General features: G+C 37.7%; 2 protein-coding genes and 1 long non-coding RNA gene across 3 annotated transcripts in view; all 3 read right to left on the minus strand.

Moving 5' to 3' along the window:
* Positions 1–1,732: 1,732 nt before the first annotated feature.
* LOC107582211 (E3 ubiquitin-protein ligase TRIM39) lies at positions 1,733–8,402 on the minus strand. The gene is made up of 6 exons (XM_016267960.1): positions 7,787–8,402; positions 4,554–4,649; positions 4,057–4,287; positions 3,893–3,915; positions 3,590–3,708; positions 1,733–2,348 (listed from the first exon to the last, which is right to left on the minus strand). Exons 1-6 carry the CDS (start codon positions 8,198–8,200, stop codon positions 1,813–1,815), a joined length of 1,419 nt encoding a protein of 472 aa, XP_016123446.1. The 5' UTR covers positions 8,201–8,402; the 3' UTR covers positions 1,733–1,812.
* Positions 8,403–10,755: 2,353 nt separating this feature from the next.
* LOC107582191 (uncharacterized) lies at positions 10,756–11,209 on the minus strand. Its single transcript, XR_001608918.1, has 2 exons — positions 11,075–11,209; positions 10,756–10,970 (listed from the first exon to the last, which is right to left on the minus strand). It is a non-coding gene; the product is annotated as an uncharacterized lncRNA (long non-coding RNA).
* A 36-nt stretch (positions 11,210–11,245) lies between these two features.
* kif5bb (kinesin family member 5B, b) overlaps positions 11,246–24,224 on the minus strand; it is a 32,283-nt gene continuing 19,304 nt past the window's right edge. Inside the window, exons 9-26 of the mRNA XM_016267936.1 lie at positions 23,961–24,065; positions 23,086–23,231; positions 22,836–22,984; positions 22,559–22,749; positions 20,404–20,472; positions 19,923–20,129; positions 18,136–18,279; positions 15,205–15,390; positions 14,487–14,604; positions 14,269–14,324; positions 13,964–14,073; positions 13,779–13,880; positions 13,648–13,708; positions 13,489–13,560; positions 12,865–12,969; positions 12,565–12,781; positions 11,421–11,556; positions 11,246–11,318 (exon numbers count right to left, since the gene is read on the minus strand). Coding sequence (XP_016123422.1) covers positions 11,426–11,556; positions 12,565–12,781; positions 12,865–12,969; positions 13,489–13,560; positions 13,648–13,708; positions 13,779–13,880; positions 13,964–14,073; positions 14,269–14,324; positions 14,487–14,604; positions 15,205–15,390; positions 18,136–18,279; positions 19,923–20,129; positions 20,404–20,472; positions 22,559–22,749; positions 22,836–22,984; positions 23,086–23,231; positions 23,961–24,065 — 2,169 coding nt within the window. The 3' untranslated portion in view covers positions 11,246–11,318; positions 11,421–11,425. The remainder of the gene's footprint in view (positions 11,319–11,420; positions 11,557–12,564; positions 12,782–12,864; positions 12,970–13,488; positions 13,561–13,647; positions 13,709–13,778; positions 13,881–13,963; positions 14,074–14,268; positions 14,325–14,486; positions 14,605–15,204; positions 15,391–18,135; positions 18,280–19,922; positions 20,130–20,403; positions 20,473–22,558; positions 22,750–22,835; positions 22,985–23,085; positions 23,232–23,960; positions 24,066–24,224) is intronic.

Genomic DNA, 24,224 nt, shown 5'->3' on the forward strand with positions numbered 1-24,224 from the left:
CAGCACAACTGTTTTCAACACTGGTGATAAATGCTTCTTGAGCAGCAAATCATCATATTAGGAGGATTTCTGAACGATAATGTGACACTGAGGACTAAAATAATGATGCTGAAATTTCAGTTTTGATCACAGGAATAAATGCATAGAAATTACAAAAAAAAAGTTATTTAAATTGTAATAACATTTTGCAATATTGCTGTTTTACTGTGTTTTGATGAAATAAATGCAGCCTTGAAAAGATTTAGACTTAGAGACTTCACAAAAACATTTAAACAAAATATTTCCCAAATGTCAGAATAGTAGCCTACTTTAAGACAAAGTGACTTTCATATAATGAAAAATCACATTTTTAAAAATTAAATAAAAACTATGCACACACTATAAACTCAAACCCCCCAAAACACCATTTATAGAAACTAATCTGCAAAAACAACGCTGATATTTTAAAATATTATAACAATTTAAAATAAGAAATCAACCTATCTATCAGAAATCAATCTAATATGCTGATTTACTGCTCAAGAAACATTTTTATCATCAATGTTGAAAACTTTTGCTGAATAATATTTTTGTGAAAACTTTTTTTTTTCAGATTTCTTTGATAAGCTCAAAAGAAAATAATTTACACTAAACATACTGCGACTTCGGATCAATTTAATGCATCCTTGCTGAATAAAAAAAAAAATTGATTTCCTTAAAAAGCGGTAGTGTAGCCTATGCTTGTTATAACGATAGTTCACCCAAAAATGAAAATTGTTACCTGAAAAAAAGAAAGAAGCTATTGTCAACTGTTTGGTTCCCCACATGCTTCAAAATATCTTCTTTTGTGTTCAGCATAAGAAATTCATACAGGTTGAGTAAATTATGTCAGAATTGTCATTTTTGCAGTAGGGGTTCAATCTTCAACTGGCTGGCAGGAGCCGCCACTGACAGGTCACGTGACCTGCCAGTGGTTGGTTGCAGCTGCCAGTGGCAAGTCACGTGACCTGTCAGTGGTTGGTGGCAGCTGCCAGTGGCAGGTCACGTGACCTGTCAGTGGCTGGCTGGCTGGCAGTATGCCTTAACAAGATCCACTGGCGGATCAGTCAGACAGCCGCAAGAGCGCTCCGAGTTTAACGCGTTCTCTACCACTGTCTTTATGGCAGATTTATGTTGCTCTCCTTCCACTCTATACGGGAATAATAATATAAATGTTTTATTGTACATCTGTTCATATGACTATTCTTTTACATATTCTATGTTTTATGGAGTGATATGGAACCCGTTCAATTCGGAGCTGAAAATGTCTGGCTGCACTGAAGCGGCAGTAACCCACCAGTCCGGATCACGGTTATTTGAGTTACGGCCATTTGTCTCCTTTATTCAGGATAAACCTCCCTTATACGCCTATGATATTAAAGAGTACATTCAGAAGAATACATTAATAATAATAAAACAATTCATTTCATTGCAGTAAGAGTCATTAAACTGGCAGCTGGCTGGACGGAAGCGGCAGGGACCCACCAACCGGGATCACGGCCATTAGACTACTAATTAAACCTCCTTAAACCTATATTATATTAAAAATACGTTCAAAAGAACATATTCACAATAATAAAATTATGCATTTCCTTGCAGCAGGAGTGGTGGGGAACGCATAGGCATACTCATAGCTTAAAAAGTCTGACTGGAGACTGTCAGTGGCAGCTCCTGCCAGCCAGTTGAAGATTGTACCCCCACTCCATTTTTGGGTGAACCATCCCTTTAAGTCATTCTTGTACTACCTCAGTCCTTCCGGCTCAGAAAAGTGTCGATAATGAAATGTCTGTTGAGTTACTCCGTGTACACAGACACCTTCTCCGCTAAAATATGCAGAGGATGTCTTTTACATGTATTGGAGAAATACGGAAACACTTGTTCCGTAAACTTGTGCTTATACTTGTAGAGCAGAGAGTTGTCTCCGGCGTCCGAGAACATGACTCTGCCGGCCTCCCAGTCGAGCTGAACCCGAATCTTCTGAGGTTTCTTCTTGAGTGTCAGAGGAGCGCTGGTGGCCGACCGCGCGCTGTACTCTCCTCCGTACAGGCAGATGGTCCACATGCCGCGCTCGGGGCTCGGCGGGAACCACTCTTTACGCTGCACGCTTTCTTTCACCACCCCCAGCGCCCACTCGCTGCAGTCGCCCACCTCCACGTCCCAGCTGTGCCGGCCGGAGCCCAAGCCCTCGGAGCCCAGGGCGCAGTCGTAGAAGCAGAAGCGCTCGGGGTTGTCCGGGACCTGCTGCTCTTCCTCCGTGTAGCGGATGGTGGTGAGGTCGTCGGACAGAGCCACGCAGACGTCTGCGGTGTTGGGGTCGAGGATCACGGGAGCTGAAGGTTTGACAGGTATTCCGAGTTTAGTCACTGGCAAGATCAGTTTTGAGGCAGTTGCAAGTGATTGAAACTGGATATTCATAAACAAAAATGTAAATTCTAGTTTGTGAAATAATCAGGAGCTACACTGTAAAAAAACTAAAAAGATTATTGGAGTAGGTTTCACGTGAAAATACCATTCAGTCTTTCTACTTCAGCATATTATGTTTAATTTAAAGGGGTCATATGATGCGATTTCAAGTTTTCCTTTCTCTTTGGAGTGTTACAAGCTGATTGTGCATAGATAAGATCCCTGAAGTTGCAAAGACTAAACTCTCAAAACCAAGCTTGCTATTTCTTTATAATTAATTGTGAAAAATTATTTTTACACTAAATATTTTTAGTGTATTTGTTACTTTTGAACATAAAATACAGCTGACACTGTTTTTTTTATTTTATTTAATGGAAACTTTGATTTTATATATATATATATATTTTTTTTTTTTATTGTATTGTATTTTTAAAAAATGTACGTCATTTTATTTTATTATCAATTACAGATTTACCCACATCAAAGAATGTTGTGATGTCTTGTAGTTCTGTAACAAAAAGATCAGTGTTTATAACATTTATTTACTTATTTATTTTATGTGTTACTTGCCATTACTTTGTAATTAATTGGGGGGGAAATGGTGTAGAAACCAATTTTCGCTGTACTTGTTAATTTTGAACACATTTTTACAGTCTAAACTTAATTTTTATTTTAAAGGAAACTTCGAGTTAGTGTTGAGTATATATTTATTTTGATTGCATTGCATTGCATGTAATATCTAAATATTTAACCAAAGGAATATGAAGAATAGGAAATTTCTTTCAGTCAATACTAAAATAATAGGAAGTATTCTTGATTTGCTTCTCTACCTTCAAAAATGGCATATCATCAATGTTCATGGCCTCTTCTGCTGCAGTAACATCTGAACATTAAATATTAGTTAACTGGTGAACTAATATTTAACTAAAGGACCTTTTATTTTATTTAACTTTATTCAATTTCAGAATTACTCGCCACTAAAGGATGCATAAAGACTAGTCAAACCAGATACATGTCAAAAATCTGGGTTTGTGAGACAAAGGGTACAGTGACAGTTTTAATCTATTTTTAATCATTCCTACTCCCTAATTTCTACATATTTCATCCAGAAACTAAGCTTAATATATATATATTTTCTATATAAAAAAACAGATGGCTTTGCTCTTACTGTACGTGACGGCGGTCTGCATCTTCTCCCACACTCTGAACTGGAGCGAGCCGATGTGTTTGGCCACATCAATCAAAGCTCCAGAGATTTCCACTGGATCCTGAACGGTGCAGTCCATCCTGGGACACAAACAGAGAAGAACTTAGGTTCATCTGAAACTGACAATGAGCCTCACGTTAATGTTGCATGTCAAATGGACTTTTTGTGTAAGTAGTCTTGTGACTGCCGGCTGCTAAACTGCTAAACCAATCACTCTGCCTCGGTTTATTTAGTGTTAAATAACAGACAGACAGATATTTTTACCGTTCTGTAGTCTTCTTGTAGTTCTGTAACAGAAGGATCAGAAGGTTTTCAGAAAATGTGCTGCTTCAGTTTTTCTTAGACTTGAGTTGATATGCATGTTTAATCAAAGGAATCTGACGTTTCTTGTCATCACTACTATTAAAATAATATACTTATTTTGCTACCTTCAGAAATGCCATGTCATCAGCGCTCATGGCCTCTTCTGTTGAACTAATGGCTTCTCTTAAGGTCATGATCTCATCTGTCAGTTTGTCCATCTTCTCCTTCATCTTCTGGCTCTTCTTCTCCTCTTCCTCACTCAGAGCTCTCAGCATGGAGATCTCCTCATCATGCAGGAACTGATGGAGCTTTTCAAAGTTCTCCTTTATCAGACGCACAGTGTTCTGGGCCTGGCTCTGTCCAGAGGGTGGAGAGACTCTCAGAAAATATTGCCACCTTGATGTGTTTGTGCAAAATGTTTAAAAATGTAGTTAGAGAGTGATTAAATAACTAATTACTGTAGTGCATAGTCACATGAATAGTATCATGTCATGCTTACATTGTATGCATCAAATTCTCTTGAGTTCTAAAACGGTTCTGTTAAAACATGCAAAAGTCCCAAAACAGCCTGAATATCCTGTTAAAGTTGGCTTGCGTTGATCTTTTGACTCTGAGATGTTACCCTGATGTGTTCTGAAGTTTCCTGGCTGGTTTGCTTGGCTGTGTTTAGCATCTCCAGTTTCTCCTGCAGGGGTCTGAGAGCTGCTCTCAGCTCCCTCTGAGAACAAAGTGAGTTACTGTCAGTTCTCGCTGTTCATCTGAAACTATACATCATGCAGAATAAAAACATAGTGATATAACAGAACCAAAACTTACTGGGATTCAATCCTGCAATTTAGTGCCACTCTTTTATCTTTAGTTATAAAATAGTTATTTAGTTAATAATGGAAACAACTTTCGAAAAAACGGGGGAAAAAAGTATAAAAATGTTTTTATAAATTGATTTACTCAAAAATGATTTATTTATATCACACATATATATATATGTTTTTTATATGTATATATATATATAGATGTATGTATAGATTTATTAACAAGACTCATTAAATTTTGCACTCAAAACTATACCAAATTGCATGCTAGAACTCAAGATGGCCAAAGTTTGGATGATTAATCAGCAGATACAGTCGTGGTCAGAATTATTGGCACCCTTGGTAAATATGATCAAAGGAGGCTGTGAAAATAAATCTGCATTAATCATTTTGATCTTTTATTTTAAAAATTCACATAAATTTAACCTTTCACTGGAGAATAAGAATTTAAAATGGGAGGAAATATCATGATGACATAAATGTTTTTCTCTAATACACATTGGACACACGGCACCCTTTTATTCAATACTTTTTGAAACCTCCATTTGGCATAATAACAGCTCTGAGTTTTCTCCTATAATGCTTGATGAGGTTAGAGAACACCTGACAAGAGATCAGAGACAATTCCTTCATCCAGAATCACTCCAGACCCTTTAGATTCCCAGCTCCATGATGGTGCTTCTCCTCTTCAGTTCACCACACTCATTTTCTATAGGGTTCAGCTCAGGGAACTGGAATGGCCATAGCAGAAGCTTGGTTTTGTGCTCAGTGACCCATTTTTGTGTTGTTTTTGAGGTTTGTGTTTGGATTATTGTACAGTTGGAAGATCCAAACATGGCCCATTATAAGATTTCTAACAGAGTCAGTCACTTTTAGATTTTTTATCTGTTGGTATTTGATAGAATCAATGATGCCATGTATCTAAACAAGATGTCCAGGACCTCCAGCAGAAATATAGGCCCACAACATTAAAAATACAGCAGTATAATTTGTTTATATTAACTTTTTATATCTTTTTATCCCTGTGTGCACCAAACCCATCTTGAGTGTGTGTTGCTAAAAAGCTATTTTTTTAGTTACATCTGACTATAGAAGCCAGTCCCATTTGAAGTTCCAGTCGTGTCTGACAACAGAATATGCTGCTGTTGATTGGAAATTCTTAATTATTGCCCTGATGGTGGAAATGGGAATTTTCACTGCTCTAGCTCTTTTCTTAAAGTCACTTCACTAATTTGTGAAGCTCAATTATCTTTTGCTGCACATCAGAAATATATTCTTTGGTTTTTCTCATTGTGATGGATGATTAAGGGAATTTGGCCTTTGTTTTCCCTCCTGTTTATATTTCTGTGAAACAGGAAGCCATGGCTGGATAATTTCATGTTCATAATCACTCTGGTATGCTCAAAATTGTGAATATGAATGGGAATATATTTCACATTTTACTCATAAGAATTTCTAGGGGTACCAATAATTGTGTCCAACGTGTATTTGAGAAAAACATGTTTGTCATAATGATACTTCCCTCCATTTTAAATTCTTATCCAATGAAAGGTTTTTGTTTTTATGTGATATGTGAATTTTATTATTAAAAGATCAAAATGATTAGCAATGCAGATTTATTTTCACAGCCTTCTTTGATCATATTTACCAAGGGTGCCAATAATTCTGACCACGACTGTATATCGGTCTATCACTAAAAGTCTTGATTATCTCAAAAAACTCAAAGTGGCCAAATATCGGCCAATTTATCGGTCAATTGCTATGACATTTATTTAGCAGATGATTTATCAAACAAGATTTACTCAAAATTCACAATAAATTACTTATTTTAAAATACTCATAAAATATGTATTAACATATATTTAAAAATAAATAAAAATATATTTTATTATATTTTAAAGTTTTTTTATATTTGTTATAATATTAACAAGACTATTATTACATTTTGAACTCAAAACTGGACACTGCACAATAATTTGAGATTACCCAAAATTTCATGATATAAACTTCAAAATGCCAAAATATTGGATGAATTATCATCCTAGCAGATATATCAGTCTATCACTAAACGATATACATGATTATCTGCTGGAAACCTCAAAAATAGCCAAATATTGGTCAATTTATAGGTTAATCAGTGCTACATTTACTTATATATGTATACATTTAACAGTTACATTTATTTAAAGCAACTTACAAATGAGGAACACACGCAATTTATCATACATGAATGTGATTTTTATTTTTTTTTATTGATTTTTATTAATATTTACTCAAAATTCACTAAATAATAAAAATGTAATATCAAAATACCAACTATATATTACTAGTGCTGCCAAACGCTTAATCACATCCCAAAAAAGTTTTTGTTTACATAATATATGTGTGTACTGTGTATATTTATTATGTATATATAAATACACACACATACAGCATATATTTAGAAAATGTTTACATGTATACATTTATATTCATAATTTTTATTATATATATATATATATATTTAATATATAAACGCAACATTTTTTTCTTAAATATATACATGCAGTTTGTTTGCATAATGTGTGTGTACTGTGTATATATTTATATATACACAGTACACACACATTATGCAAACAAAAACTTTATTTTGGATGTGATTAATCGTTTGACAGCACTATATATTACATTATATTTTTATTTTTATAAATATGTATTACATTATTTAAATAAACAAAAATATAAATATATATTTTAATAGTCTTTTAAACATTTTATAATATTACTAGACTGCAATTACAATTTGAACTCAAAACTGGACATGGTACAATAATTTAAGATAACACTCAATTACATGCTTGAAACCTCAAAAGGGCAAAGTATCGGAAGATTTATCAAAGCCTTTGTTTATTGCCTGATAAACTCAAAATGGCCAAGTATAGGTAATCACTAGAATCATGCAAACTTTTGATGACAGTTGCTCCAATCATCATAAAATATTTTACCTGACACTTCTCTTAACTTCTCATGTTGAATAACTCAAATGCTAAAGTATGTTTCTCACCTTACACTCTTGTGTGGCCTCTTCTATAGCGCTGCATTCGTGAGCTTCATGTTCCTCTCCCTGACACTGATCACAGATCAGCTCCTCGTCCTCCATACAGTACTGAGTCAGTCTCTCTCCATGCTGTCTGCACAGATCTCCATCCTCCGCCATCTCTCCGCCCTCCACACCGTTTCCCACCCGCCGCGGCTGCCCTTGAAACAGCGAGTCGAGCAGCCCCTTCAGCACGCTGTCCAGCAGCTCGCGGCCGTAGCACTCGGTACAGCCCGGCCCGTCCTGTCCCAGCTCATCCTGACACAGCTGCAGGCAAGCCTGGCACAGAGTGTGTCCACAGGGCAGCAGCAGCGACCCTTCAGCCTGGCAGCCTGGGCACAAGGAGTCGCTGGAAGGTGAAGAGGGTTGATCGTCTGACATTATGGTAGTTTTCTGGATGTTGTCCTTCCTCTCTGTGTCTGGTCTGCAGCTCTCTGGTTGTTACACAATCACTGCTGTGCACTGGGTATCAACGGAAATCCCCGTTTGGATAGTCGGTGGTCTATTTATAAGAGTTATTGTGAAGCAAGCTCTAAGTTGTTTATATGCAATGGTGTCTGTGTGGAGAGTTTCGCTTGGTGCAGATCGTAGGGCAAGAGTCTGTTGCTGAGTCACTAGTGTGAGTGTGTGTGTGTGTGTGTGGGGTCTGGCATTAAAGTGTAAAGTGATACCACTTTCCTCAAGTGCTCTAATAATATCATCAGTCAAAACCGAATCACTTTTATCTGCACCAATGCAAAATTTCACCACACTGACAGGAGCAAAGAGTTCTTCTGTTTATCTGCCAGGTCTTTTCTGAAACATTTGTGAAATGTCTTAATGAAAACAAAGCATTACTGAATAATATTTTCTTTAAAAGTCATTTTTCATTAAAAATTTAATTTTTTCCCTTTTTAAAAAATGTACAAGGTAAAGTTTTCATCAAGTGATTTCACTGTATTGTTAGCCTAACGAGTTTCTAATATATACGATTTAAAAAAATATAAAGCAGCACAATTGCTTTTCTATGATTTTCTTCAACACTGATGTTTCTTGAGAAGCAAATCAGCGGGAGATTTCCATAATTACAATATTAATTTATTTCCCAAATACATAAAAAAAACATTTTAAAGTGTTTCATATATGTATGCATGCATGCATGTATGAGAGAGATATTTACAGTACAATTTTTATGTTTTTAAAAGTTGTGTAAAAATAGACACACATAGGTAGAATATGTATTAACCAAGTACAGTAAGGCGCACAAAGTTACATCATTTTAAAAACATTATCTTTTTAGAATGGTTATTACATTAATAAGCACAGGCTCGATAAATCCAAGAAAACTGCATTTCTTTTTCAACGCTTCCCTCACTTGGTCCTTTCATGCATTGACCAAAGTAACTAAATTAAATGTAATATTAAGTCCCAGTACTTTTTTCCCCCTGTAAGCCTGAGGACATATGGCTACACGTGGTTCTACATCTTTCATAATATATCTGCAGCAATATATAACCATTACAATCCCTAAATTCAACCATAAGGTCATTCCCGGAAGATAAATTCCAGCAATAAAAAATGAAGACGGCTTAGCATCCAACTCTCAAGACAACAAACAAACAAACTCAGTGTGTTTTACCCTATACTTTATTTGCGTTTCATGTCAAGGGGTGAAAACTTGCCTACAGTAAGCAACTGAAGGAAATATACACAGCAATTCAATCTACACACTCTGAAGAACCAACTGTACACATTATCTGATCATCATTACATCTTTCCATTAGAGCCATTTAAACGGAGCGCTTTCCCCAGCAACTGTTAAAAATGCAGATTCAAGGCAAAATGAAATACAAAAAAAACAATGATACCGTCTTCAAAACACATGACCTCCTGCAGAAGCTCCTCAATAACAATAATTATAAAATTCAGTGAGGAATTTGATGTTTGAGATGCAAATTTTCCGTTTTCAACAAGTGCGGTTTTCAATTGAGATGGTAACATTTTAAAGTGCTTTTAAAAGATTAGCGAACAAGACAACCGTTAGACAAATGAGCATTAAACAATGAAATAAAATGGGAGGACTGTTGAGTGCGGTTTTCATTTCCTCTCCGTCGCTTTTCTTCAGTACTGCGAAACGTGCACTACACCAGATTCATATTGCACACAAAAGGTCGTAAAACACCATCTTCAATATTCCCCTGCTACTACAGTACTACAGTCATTTACACAGGACACCTAGTAGGATCTGGATCCAAATACACGGAAAAACAGAGGACAATGGAAACCAAGTACACTGGAATCTACATATACTTATCAAGAAAAAACTTTAAAAAAGATCAACAAAAGAAAATGAACAGCAAAATCCCTAGTCTATAATAAAACAGAAATAAATAAAACAATATTACCTAGTTGCAAGTGAGACAAAATGATTAAATAAACCCCACCCACCGTTAAATAGGCCCCACCCATTAACACGAGTCAATGAAAGGCAGTAACGTTGTGCTGAATGAAAAGCATTGGAACTGTAGAGAGCCAATCAGCAGGTCGATATAAGCAAACGCAAAATCACAATGCAGCCAAAACCACAGCAGACGTTCCACAATCGCATTTTGGTTGTGTGAGCCAGAACTAAATGATGTGTGGGTTTCCTTGGGTTGTTTGCAATGCTCAAATCACTGAAGATTCAGTCACAAAACTTTAAAATATGGACCCTATAATGGACTAAACTGTCCCAAAACGCAAGTAAAATCAAATCAAAAGGTAAAAACTCAGGAGTGTAGGTATAATGTGACTTCAATGGCTGTCTGACCATCGCACAAACCTCACTCCAACAAAATGACACTAAGTTAAGAGGATGTCTCTAAAGGGGACAAGGGCGGGATGCGATCATTTCCATACACACGTGTCCACTGGTGCAAAAGCCTGTCTTTTTTTTTTTTTTTTAAGTTTTCTTTATATTTTTAAAGGGAAGATATAAGAGACAAGAATGGATGAACATCTGTACAGCCCAGACGGGGATAGTATTTCATGTTTCATACACATATATATATACTTATATTCATTTTCATATGTATAGTATTGAACCCTCCTGTGCTGTGGAATGCCTGTTCAGCTTTTTGGGGTGATATCAGCTTCAGCTGGGGCTACTGGGCTTAAATTCAGCATTCGAGAGCTGGAAAGAGTGACAAAGAGAGAGACATAGAGGGTGAAAAAGGAGAAAGATACTTTTCCATTTTACCTGCATAATGTGACAAGTATTTTGCAGCATGTACTCACTTATTTTACTGTTTGACTACGCCTCCACCACGGATGCCCACTGATTGGTTGTTCTGGAAGAGCCCCGCCCCTAAGCGGTTGACATTGGGATGGGTGGGAGAGGCGACAGGGGGCTGACCGGGTCTGATTGGCTTGGCTGTGATAGGAGGAAATGACTAGTTAGTCAAGCAGAATGCCTGTTCAGCTTTTTGGGGTGATATCAGCTTCAGCTGGGGTTACTGGGCTTAAATTCAGCATTCGACAGCTGGAAAGAGTGACAAAGAGAGAGACAGAGGGTGAAAAAGGAGAAAGATACTTTCCCATTTTACCTGCATAATGTGACAAGTATTTTGCAGCATGTACTCACTTATTTTACTGTTTGACTACGCCTCCACCACGGATGCCCACTGATTGGTTGTTCTGGAAGAGCCCCGCCCCTAAGCGGTTGACATTGGGGTGGGTGGGAGAGGCGACAGGGGGCTGACCGGGTCTGATTGGCTTGGCTGTGATAGGAGGAAATGACTAGTTAGTCAAGCCAGAAAACAACTTTTGATTGTTTACTAAATTAATCTACTAAATCTATCAATCAAAAATCGCTCCTAAAAGACTGGAATACACTAAGACTTCTAGTGCACAGATTTTTTCTAGATTGCACAGACTAGTCTGCAAGTTCTGGGCATTCAGAGTTGACCGTTTTTCACCTAGTTTATTATGGGCACAGACTCCAATTTTTTAGCTTTAGATTATGATTCCATTTAGTCAGAGAAAATCAAACAGGTTTAATAATTTGAGCTGATGGAACAACTTGAAAGGTCTGATAGTGTGTGATTATTAGTAGTTTCATTTAAGACGCCCAGTTGTTTAATGCCTAAAAGTGGTTTTAAAAGATGACAACAAACTGAAAAGCTTCAAAACTGGCCATTAATTGTGTTAAACTCAAAGAAATCACGAGATGCACCAGGCTTAATCATTTTAATCTACTACAGCCTGGACGAATCAATGCTAGTCTGCAAGTTCTGGGCATTCAGAGTTGACCGTTTTTCACCTAGTTTATTATGGGCACAGACTCCAATTTTTTAGCTTTAGATTATGATTCCATTTAGTCAGAGAAAATCAAACAGGTTTAATAATTTGAGCTGATGGAACAACTTGAAAAGTCTGATAGTGTGTGATTATTAGTAGTTTCATTTAAGACGCCCAGTTGTTTAATGCCTAAAAGTTGTTTTAAAAGATGACAACAAACTGAAAAGCTTCAAAACTGGCCATTAATTGTGTTAAACTCAAAGAAATCACGAGATGCACCAGGCTTAATCATTTTAATCTACTAACATCCCTAAAAAAGGTGACACGCATCTTTGTAGCATTCAACAACTTTTACTGTTCCTCTGTTATAGTATAATCTCTTCAAACCTACCCAAGACAAAATGTCAAAAGACACGTGCCTTCCGTAAGCACTTGGCTGAATCTAACAGCAGCACTTTTTTTAAAAGTGTGTGTTTGTGTGTGCTAACCGATCTGTGCGGAGTGTCCTCTGCGGGCCATGTTCTTGGCTCTGACGGCCTCTTTGATGCGGTCCACCTCCTGTTGGTAGCGTTTGCGGTCACGGGCTGCGTTCTCTTTGGCCTCTTTGAGCGCAGACTCCAGAGCCTTTACGCGCTCCGCTGTCGCCCGCAAGCGCTTCTCCAGCTTGGGCAGCTCACAGCGCAGGTCAGCGTTATCACGCACCAGCTGGACAAAGGAAAGAAAGATGACAGTGAGCGTGTGTGTGTTTTGAGAGTACGCCCATGGTGATGTTTTGAGTGTGTGTTTACCTGCTTGTGCACTTTAGTGAGCTGCTCAAGGTTGTTCTCAAGGAATGAGATCTTCTGTTTTTGCGCCGCACTGCCGCCGGTGTCATCTGAGTCCATCTCTGCGCTCTGAAAAATATGTAAATGCATAATTCAGGGTCGATAGAGAGTGGTCGATAAAGCCATAACTGGAGTTTTATGACGTCTATTAGCTTTGATGGCAGCGACATAAACCAAAGGCTACTAGCCCTAAATAAAAAAAAGAAAAGATAAAGATAATCAATAACAAATAAAATAATAATAAAAATAAAATAGTAATACAATTCTAATAACAGTAATAAAAACATTAAAAATAAAAGTAAACTAATTCATAAAATCATTTAAGAATTATAATAAATAAATGGATAAATAAATGTAAAATACTACAAATAAATTAAAACTTCAATAGGAACTTAATCAACAGAAAATGTGTTTTAAAAAAGACAGCTATACACAAGAACCTATAAACCCATCAACAATCTAATGTTTAGCTTTTAATAGTAACCATAGCTCAGGCTCGGTCATTATAATTTCAAAAAAAATATCCACATTGAATCTATTTAAGTATCTGGAGTAATTAAGAGAAGAATGTGTACACAACGGTTGTACCTTCTTCACCCGTGTGGCCAGATCCTGAACAAAGAGTTTCCTCAGGTTATGAAGAGTCTGCAGCTCTTTGGCCTGAGGAGAAGAGAGAAATCAAGAGCGTGCACACATGCATACGAAGATGCAAGAAACATCTCTCATGCACTGAAGAAAATGACCTACCACGGTCTCCTCCAGGCCTTTGAGATCCTGTCTGGCCTGTTCCCTTCTGTCCTGCATCACCCTGTAAACATATTTTAGCATTAGCATACAGACTACTTCTCAAACCTCTGCATGTTCATTGCGTGTCGTACGTGAGCTCGTGCAGTTTGCGGCTCTTCTCCTGGTCAGTGGCTTTGAGTTTCTCATGCTCCACCTTCAAGCGCTCTTGCTCCAACATGATCTTCTGGTTCTGACTGCAGCCAGAAAACAAAGAGAGGAAAAATGAGCCCATGTGGCCTTGATTCAGTGCCTGAAGATGTGTATGTTTATGTCTTACTCCTGCAGCTCAGTGATGAGTTTCTCCTTGGTCTCCAGCTCGTCTCTCAGGCTGCTCAGCTGTTTCTGATGAGCTTCTCTGTGGTTCTGAATCTGCTGCTCAACTGCAACCTGTCCAATCACGCATAGAAAGAAACTATGAATTACAAACTCTCTTTTAAAATAAATTTAACAGCTCTCAAAAGCCCCCTTTCTGAGTCTTGCGATCTAAATGTTTCAACTGCAGAATAGAGTTTAATTGGCAAGACTAAATATGTCTGGAAAAATCATTATGCAGCAATTAATATGTTGTTATAAAATGCTTACCTTGACTTCATTAGCACTTTGTATCTCATCCTCCTTCTCCATGGCATGAACTTTCTCTGCACAAGGGAAAATAAACTTCATCACAACTTCTTTCACACCCAATGCAGTCTCACCACAAGAGGGCAGTAAAAGTTGGTCTGTCTGGGCCACACAGTTTTTTATATGGGCATTAAAATGCATTTATGAGAGGAAAGAAAAGCATGTGTGTGTATTTGTACCCTGTGCGCTGAGTTTGACCAGTTCCTCATTGAGAGAGTCGACGTTCTCCTCTAGCTGTCTCTTCTTCTGTTCAATGTTTTGCAGATACTCTGTCAGGGACTTGATCTTTGCTTCATACTGTAGACAAACACAGAAATAAATCTCAGGATCTTTTTAAAGCTTCCTGTAAATGCCATGCTAGTGTTGTAATGGAGAGCATGTGGTGTTTCCATTTAGCTACAGTCATGCATTAATGATCTAATAAACATAAGACTGGTTTTACTAGGCGAAGAGCTGTGTAAACGCTCTTTTATGTTCAGTAAAAGAAACTAAAACAAGTTTGAAATGTTATAAGACTTTTGGATGAACTACTCTTGCTTTATCTTGACATTCTTGCATTTACCTGAGAGATACGGAGCTGACAGGCTGCGAGCTCTTTCTCGTTCTCATCCATCTTCTTGTTGCTCTCAGTCTGAGCGCTTTCCAGCTGTTTGCTGCGTTTAGGATCTTTTTAAAGCTTCCTATAAATGCCATGCTAGTGTTGTAATGGAGAGCATGTGGTGTTTCCATTTAGCTAGTCATACATTAATGATCTAATAAACATAAGACTGGTTTTACTAGGCGAAGAGCTGTGTAAACGCTCTTTTATGTTCAGTAAAAGAAACTAAAACAAGTTTGAAATGTTATAAGACTTTTGGATGAACTACTCTTGCTTTATCTTGACATTCTTGCATTTACCTGAGAGATACGGAGCTGACAGGCTGCGAGCTCTTTCTCGTTCTCATCCATCTTCTTGTTGCTCTCAGTCTGAGCGCTTTCCAGCTGTTTGCTGCGTTTCACCAGAGTCTTCACCTCCGACTTCATCTTACTGATGTACAGACGAGCCACTGTGAACTCTTCATCAATGAGACCTCCACCCTCATGCTGCTGAGACAAAACGCAGACAGAGAAAGAAAGAGAAATAATTGAGGTTAGAGAGGAGGGTGAACAGTTAAAATAGTGCAAAGGAAGAGGAAAATAAAAAGCAAAGATGAAGAGACAAAATATTAAAGGGGAAAAAAACTGTTTCATAAGGAAAAAGAAAAAAAAAATATGCATATGTGTGTGTATATAAGCGAGAGAGGCTAATGCAACAACTTTGTTTTTTTGCCTTTTTACCTTAATGTCATTGCTGCCTACGGCGATGCCAATCTCTGCCAGGTCTTTAAGCAGTGATGACATCATCTCAGTGACTCTCTTCTTCTGATGGTTGGTCATTTCCTTCAGTTTCTGCAGCTCAGAGTCGATAGATGCAAGAACGCTCTGCAACAACAGACAGCTCAGATCAGCAACCAGTACCAAGACATTCCTTAAAATTACTGTCTTGAACTGATATAGTTACCCTGTCACATTAAATATATTATTACATCATTTTAAATATAATTAATGTTTTATCTATTGTAATGTTAATTATGAACATTATTATAATTACTACTATTAAAGTGCCCCTATTATGCCATTTTTAAGGTTGCTAATATGTGACCCTGGACCACAACCAGTCTTAAGTCGCTGGGGTATATTTTTAGCAATAGCCAAAAAAAAACATTATATGGGTCAAAATTAACGATTTTTCTTTTATGCCAAAAATCTTTAGGATATTAAGTAAAGATCATGTCCCATGAATATATTTTGTAATTTGCCTACCGTAAATATATCAAAACTTAATTTTTGATTAGTAATATGCATTGCTACGAACTTCATTTGGACAACTTTAAAGGCGATTTTCTCAATATTTCGATTTTTTTTGCACCCTCAGATTCCAGATATACAAATAGTTGTATCTCGGCCAAATATTGTCCTATCCTAACAAACCATACATCAATGGAAAGCTTATTTATTCTACTTTCAGATGATGTATAAATCTCAATTTTAAAAAATTGACCCTTATGACTGGTTTTGTGGTCCAAGGTCACATATTGTTTTAGGAGTCTCCTAAAACAGGTTTACATGCATGCAAGGTCAAAAACATGTTAGTTTTCTCAAAAAATAGATTAAATTTTACCTCATTTCTAAATGATTCGTAAACGACTAGTGCCAAGCAGTTCAAAGAATCAGTCTCTCTAAATCCCTCCTTTCCGTGAGCCTTCACTGCTGTGATTGGTCAGATGGCGCAGTCCTTTGTGATTGGTCCAGAGCCGTAGAGATTGGCTCTGGATTGGTCTACCGCGTACAGCATGTGTCGGAAACGAAACACTGCCATGATGGAATGACAGCCCTGGAGACTTGTCAATACATAGAAAAGATGGTATCAATTGTACCTTACCAATTGGAGCTGGAGTCTGATGAAACGGTTGAACTGGCTGATCGACAAGAGACTGATTCGCAAGCATGACTGGAGCAGGACGTTTCTCAGTGACAAGTGTTAACAAGTTTGTGGTAATTATAAGATGTGATAAAACAAATTCACTCTCACAGCATAGGATACAACGTCTTCTCAACATGATGTTAACCACACGGAAATGTTACTGTTTGTGTGCGGGCAAGTTGGCGACGTAGTACGTGGGCAGACAATACACAAATGTGTTACTTCGTGACGCAGAGCCGTAACAGAATAAGATTTGAATTCCTGATGACTCGTTTAGGCGATTGCGAGACGACTTTTTTTTTTTTTTGATAGACAATAACTTTATTTATCGCGCACTGTCGGCTTCACAACTTTGCAGATAGTTTATGTTCACATACAGCTACATGACACACTGCATGAAAGGTAATATTCGAAAAGGCATAATAGGGGCACTTTAACAACATTAGATTTTATGTGTCTTCTAAAGATTTGAATCTAACTTGATGTCTAGACAAAAAGAGAGAAGAAAATGTTCAAGCAAAAGTAACTTACAACTTTTCGGTGAAAGTGAATTAAACAATAGTGAAGAAAATGGTGTTTTTAATGACGAGTTTCTCCTCACAGATTTCTGGTTGAGCTCTTCATTTAGGGCTTCAAACTCCTTGGACTTGTCCTCAACCTCCTGACTCTTCTGATCATAGTTAACTGCAAGCTCCTCCAGGGCCTGCAGCACCTCCTTCACCTCCTCTTTAGACGCCTCGTTCTCCATCTGAAGACGGGTGAGCTCCGCCTGCAGGTTGTCATGGTCCCTTCGCGTTGAGACCAGCAGCTACAACACAAAGATTTTTGTGTTGGATCATCAGTGTCAAATTATTGAGGAGAGAGAAGAGGGGAATGTGATGGGAACTCATCACAACATGTAAGGAGCATGTGCACTTGGCCAGAACGTTATTTATTATTTAGCTTTTAATGGCAAAGGGCAAACCCCAACTCCTGAGTTTTTATAGTCTCCAGATAATTCACAGCCAACTAGGAGACAGGACACTGTTCTTATTTATGGGAAATAACGTAAATTTCTGTGAACTCTTCATCAATGAGACCTCCACCCTCATGCTGCTGAGACAAAACGCAGACAGAGAAAGAAAGAGAAATAATTGAGGTTAGAGAGGAGGGTGAACAGTTAAAATAGTGCAAAGGAAGAGGAAAATAAAAAGCAAAGATGAAGAGACAAAATATTAAAGGGGAAAAAAACTGTTTCATAAGGAAAAAGAAAAAAAAAATGCATATGTGTGTGTATATAAGCGAGAGAGGCTAATGCAACAACTTTGTTTTTTTTGCCTTTTTACCTTAATGTCATTGCTGCCTACGGCGATGCCAATCTCTGCCAGGTCTTTAAGCAGTGATGACATCATCTCAGTGACTCTCTTCTTCTGATGGTTGGTCATTTCCTTCAGTTTCTGCAGCTCAGAGTCGATAGATGCAAGAACGCTCTGCAACAACAGACAGCTCAGATCAGCAACCAGTACCAAGACATTCCTTAAAATTACTGTCTTGAACTGATATAGTTACCCTGTCACATTAAATATATTATTACATCATTTTAAATATAATTAATGTTTTATCTATTGTAATGTTAATTATGAACATTATTATAATTACTACTATTAAAGTGCCCCTATTATGCCATTTTTAAGGTTGCTAATATGTGACCCTGGACCACAACCAGTCTTAAGTCGCTGGGGTATATTTTTAGCAATAGCCAAAAAAAAACATTATATGGGTCAAAATTAACGATTTTTCTTTTATGCCAAAAATCTTTAGGATATTAAGTAAAGATCATGTCCCATGAATATATTTTGTAATTTGCCTACCGTAAATATATCAAAACTTAATTTTTGATTAGTAATATGCATTGCTACGAACTTCATTTGGACAACTTTAAAGGCGATTTTCTCAATATTTCGATTTTTTTTGCACCCTCAGATTCCAGATATACAAATAGTTGTATCTCGGCCAAATATTGTCCTATCCTAACAAACCATACATCAATGGAAAGCTTATTTATTCTACTTTCAGATGATGTATAAATCTCAATTTTAAAAAATTGACCCTTATGACTGGTTTTGTGGTCCAAGGTCACATATTGTTTTAGGAGTCTCCTAAAACAGGTTTACATGCATGCAAGGTCAAAAACATGTTAGTTTTCTCAAAAAATAGATTAAATTTTACCTCATTTCTAAATGATTCGTAAACGACTAGTGCCAAGCAGTTCAAAGAATCAGTCTCTCTAAATCCCTCCTTTCCGTGAGCCTTCACTGCTGTGATTGGTCAGATGGCGCAGTCCTTTGTGATTGGTCCAGAGCCGTAGAGATTGGCTCTGGATTGGTCTACCGCGTACAGCATGTGTCGGAAACGAAACACTGCCATGATGGAATGACAGCCCTGGAGACTTGTCAATACATAGAAAAGATGGTATCAATTGTACCTTACCAATTGGAGCTGGAGTCTGATGAAACGGTTGAACTGGCTGATCGACAAGAGACTGATTCGCAAGCATGACTGGAGCAGGACGTTTCTCAGTGACAAGTGTTAACAAGTTTGTGGTAATTATAAGATGTGATAAAACAAATTCACTCTCACAGCATAGGATACAACGTCTTCTCAACATGATGTTAACCACACGGAAATGTTACTGTTTGTGTGCGGGCAAGTTGGCGACGTAGTACGTGGGCAGACAATACACAAATGTGTTACTTCGTGACGCAGAGCCGTAACAGAATAAGATTTGAATTCCTGATGACTCGTTTAGGCGATTGCGAGACGACTTTTTTTTTTTTTTGATAGACAATAACTTTATTTATCGCGCACTGTCGGCTTCACAACTTTGCAGATAGTTTATGTTCACATACAGCTACATGACACACTGCATGAAAGGTAATATTCGAAAAGGCATAATAGGGGCACTTTAACAACATTAGATTTTATGTGTCTTCTAAAGATTTGAATCTAACTTGATGTCTAGACAAAAAGAGAGAAGAAAATGTTCAAGCAAAAGTAACTTACAACTTTTCGGTGAAAGTGAATTAAACAATAGTGAAGAAAATGGTGTTTTTAATGACGAGTTTCTCCTCACAGATTTCTGGTTGAGCTCTTCATTTAGGGCTTCAAACTCCTTGGACTTGTCCTCAACCTCCTGACTCTTCTGATCATAGTTAACTGCAAGCTCCTCCAGGGCCTGCAGCACCTCCTTCACCTCCTCTTTAGACGCCTCGTTCTCCATCTGAAGACGGGTGAGCTCCGCCTGCAGGTTGTCATGGTCCCTTCGCGTTGAGACCAGCAGCTACAACACAAAGATTTTTGTGTTGGATCATCAGTGTCAAATTATTGAGGAGAGAGAAGAGGGGAATGTGATGGGAACTCATCACAACATGTAAGGAGCATGTGCACTTGGCCAGAACGTTATTTATTATTTAGCTTTTAATGGCAAAGGGCAAACCCCAACTCCTGAGTTTTTATAGTCTCCAGATAATTCACAGCCAACTAGGAGACAGGACACTGTTCTTATTTATGGGAAATAACGTAAATTTGATGTGTGGTGCGTGTTTAAGTCTCACCTCTTCCTGATCCAACATCTGCTGCTTGAGTTTCTCAGCCAGCTGAGACTGCTGATTTATCTCATCATCCTAAAACCAGAGAGCAGAGAGAAACAGAATGATTGTAAAGAATGAGTCTTGAAACGCATCTTTATTTTACAATGAAACTTATTGTTCTGTTATTACCAATTATGCACTTCAAAAGTTAAAAGTCTGGGGTCAGTATGATTTTTTTTTTTTTTAAGTCTCCGATACACACCAAGGCTGAATTTATTTGATTAAAAACTACAGTAATATTAATAGAAAAAATCTAAATACTATTCAAAATATACTATTTACTAGGGGTGCTCCGATCAGGATTTTTGAGGCCGATCACCGATCACAGAAAGCAGTATCTGCCGATACAATCACCGATACCGATCTTTTTAAAGCCTTCTTTTTATCATGTAGAATGATTTATAGTGATGATCCAATCAAGATTTGTAGACATTTATTCAGGGCCTGAAATTTTTTTTTGAAAATGAATTCCCCTCTTAGGTGACTCCTGTGAGAGGGGATTTTTTTTTTATTTGAGGGGGGGAGGGGGGCATTTTTTAGACATTTTTTAAAAATATATTTCTCTCACCTAAATGTTTGATCATGCCATGCATTTTCGTTTCGACAATCGTGCAAATGTTGCACAATAGCTTACACACAGCACAAGCCTGATTTTGTGAGCTGTATGTGAGGCGGCCTTTTACGCCAGGTTCACACATACTCCGTTTGCAGTGCATATGCAGTCCATGTGTGGTACTTAAGCGATGCAGAAGCAGCACAGACTCTCATTGTGCTTTCACACAGGAGTCTGCAACTGATCCGTGGCTGTTTACTACAAACACAACATTTATCCTTTATTTTGATTTCAAATCCAAACATTGTTACTTAAAATGTTACTTTTCAGCATTGAGATTCTTTATTATTTATTTTTTTTACACAGTATAGTAATACAATTTTTATAGACGTGTTTAAACGCAATAAATATTAGAAACACATTATTCAATGCTTTTTACTTTTGCATTTACTTCTAGATTTATATATTAAGTTGCTCAAGCAAGTGGCAAAACATTTAAACTACTTTTCTTACATTATCACAAACATTCTAAATTAAAACTTACCATTGACAGAGCCAAAGCCATAGCCTGACAGTAGAGTTTAATTATATGCATTTATGGTGTAATTAAAAATTTTTCGTGTCAATCCATGTTCATATTTACCGCAAACCATGCGCTATCACTTTAATTCAGCGCAGCAAAAATAGATTCGGTGCGGAAACGATCTCTGCACTGCAGCAGACGCACCGCTCCTGGAATGCACTGCCGAACCGCAACCGTGTGCAGTGTGAACGCTTTAATCCATTAACATGAGCGCGGAAAATATACGCACCGCATACACACTGCAAATGGAGTATGTGCGAACCTGGCGTTGTGTGTGTACACTGCGAGTGTCCATGAGCGCACGGTCTCCAGGAGAGCACGCGAGGGCTGAATGGTTTAAACTCTGGCAATAATTAAAAATAAATTCAATTTATAAACTTTAGTGACGATCCGACACTGCCTCAATTGCGCAAGTGACAATTCCTGTGTCAACTGTGCAGCGTGCAGCTCGCTTAGTGCAGACGCGATGTGATTTGAAGCCATTTGTGCATTTTGAGAGAGAACGAGAGAGCGCGCGCAGTGATTCAACACTGCGAGTGTGCATGAGCGCACGGTCTCCAGGAGAGCACGCGAGGGCTGAATGGTTTAAACTCTGGCAATAATTAATAAGGCAATAATTATAAACTTTAGTGACGAGCCGACACTGCCTCAATTGCGCAAGTGACAATTCCTGTGTCAACTGTGCAGCGTGCAGCTCGCTTAGTGCAGACGCGATGTGATTTGAAGCCATTTGTGCATTTTGAGAGAGAACGAGAGAGCGCGCGCAGTGATTCACTCACGCTGTTTGTGAAATGATCTCTCAGAGAACGTTTACAAATGACTTTATAAGTTACTTATAATTGCTGAAATGAGACTCTTATTTCAAACAATATATGAAGATACTATTGGCTGATTGACTGATGCAAAAAATCTCAAAATGGCCATTAATGCCAAAAGCAAATGTCCAAAATCTTCGTTCATTCAAGATCAGTAGTTCATCTTACCTTGTCATCAAGCTGTTTGTAGAGTTTGGCCAATTCAGCCTCACACTTCTCACGCTCAGCGTCAGTGAATTTAGGGCCAGGCATGCTGGGAGACGAGGTGATTTTATCATTATTCATCACATTATCCAGGGCCAGAACATCAGCGTTTGCCTTCTCCTTATCGTACTGCTCCTCAATGGGAACACTCTCACCTAAAAACACACAAAACACAATAGAGTTGTGTGCAATTATCATTGAATACAGCTGAATGAGTATGAAGCGGGTGTCATTACAGTACCGTTCCTCCAGCGGTTGAGCTCGTTCTCCAGCCAGGTGATGGTGTTCTTTAGTGTTTTGTTCTTCTCTTTCTCCTTCTCGTATTTCTTCTTCCACTGCTCGGCTGTCAGCTCCACGTTCACACACACTGTGTTCTTGATGGTCTTTGCTCTGAAAACAGTAAAAAAAAATAAAAACAATAAAAAAAAGAATTACTTGGCGCTCAAAACAAAAGTTTTGTTAAAACTCTCAGTGTGTGTATATCTCATCACCTCTGTCCGAACATGAGCGTAGTTTTGGTCTCTGCCTCGTTGTAGGAGGATGGAGAGCAGCAGATCACTATAGTGGTCCTGCAGTTTCCACCCAGAGAATCCTGCAAGATCCTCGTCATCTTACTGTCTCTGTAGGGAATGTACGTCTGATGGGGGGAAAGAAATATTCATTCATTAACCTTCCATCTATGAAAAAACAAACACGTTCTGCTGAATTACAAAAAAAGCCAAATATTATTTAATTTGGTGAATGAAAACTTTCTATCATGCACAGTTTTTTCCACAAAACATTAAGATTTTTTAAAATTCATATACATGTATCAGCTTTAATGCAGTTATCAGAACAAAAAATAAACGTACTCCATTTAATGTCAATGAACTTTGCATATACAAGTTTATAAATAAATACGCTCTTTTTAATCTGTAATTTTCTGTTGCTGTTTGGATGTATTAAAACACCCAAAGATGCAGCAGAAAAATCTGGGTAATGTCTGCATTTTCTTCCATAATTATAACCTTGAAATCAGGATAATGCATAAAATAATATCTCCAGAATCATTCATACATGTGAAAATCAGCTGAAAACTGAACAAACAGTTGTAATTAGGCTCAAAATTATGTATTTGTGGCAGTTTATCTGGCGATTAAGTGATAATACAAGACTTCTTCACATTACAATTGGTTGTGGAAAGCAAAAATGCTATGACAAGTGCTATGACAAGCACATCACATTTTGTAAGAAAGAAACATGCTCGAGAAAAACAGGCTCTCTTATTGGATAAGGCACCCCAAAATTAGTAAGAATCAAGTGTTGGATTTCCATTCAGCAAATATGATGCAGGGCAGTGAATTGTACAATTGTACATCACACCTACCGTTCCTTCTGCAAGAGCAGAGATGACGTTGCCCAGAGCGGAAAGAGATTTGTTAATGTTTTTGGCTTCATCCAACACAGCACCCTCTGCTCCAGTTTTACTGACCTGCAGTCAAAAACATCAAATCAGAGTCAGTGCCGCCACAAATGAAACTAACATTAATAAGGAACTAATCAAATCACATATACTATTATGGGTCCTGAAGTGAAACCAGCTGAAAATAACGGAGGTAAAACAATTCTGTGAATGGGTTTAAAATAGAAA

The sequence above is a fragment of the Sinocyclocheilus grahami genome, unplaced genomic scaffold (genome assembly GCF_001515645.1).
Source record: "Sinocyclocheilus grahami isolate Dianchi unplaced genomic scaffold, SAMN03320097.WGS_v1.1 scaffold41.1, whole genome shotgun sequence".
In the NCBI taxonomy this organism is placed as follows: domain Eukaryota; kingdom Metazoa; phylum Chordata; class Actinopteri; order Cypriniformes; family Cyprinidae; genus Sinocyclocheilus; species Sinocyclocheilus grahami.

Excerpts from the sequence above, each read along its gene's own strand:
- LOC107582211 (XM_016267960.1), bottom strand. The coding sequence starts at position 8,200 with ATGTCAGACGATCAACCCTCTTCACCTTCCAGCGACTCCTTGTGCCCA. Across the intron at positions 4,288-4,553 it reads AAACTTCAGAACACATCAGG|AGCCAGGCCCAGAACACTGT; the intron begins GTAACATCTCAG and ends CCCTCTGGACAG. Across the intron at positions 3,916-4,056 it reads ATGACATGGCATTTCTGAAG|AACTACAAGAAGACTACAGA; the intron begins GTAGCAAAATAA and ends CTTCTGTTACAG.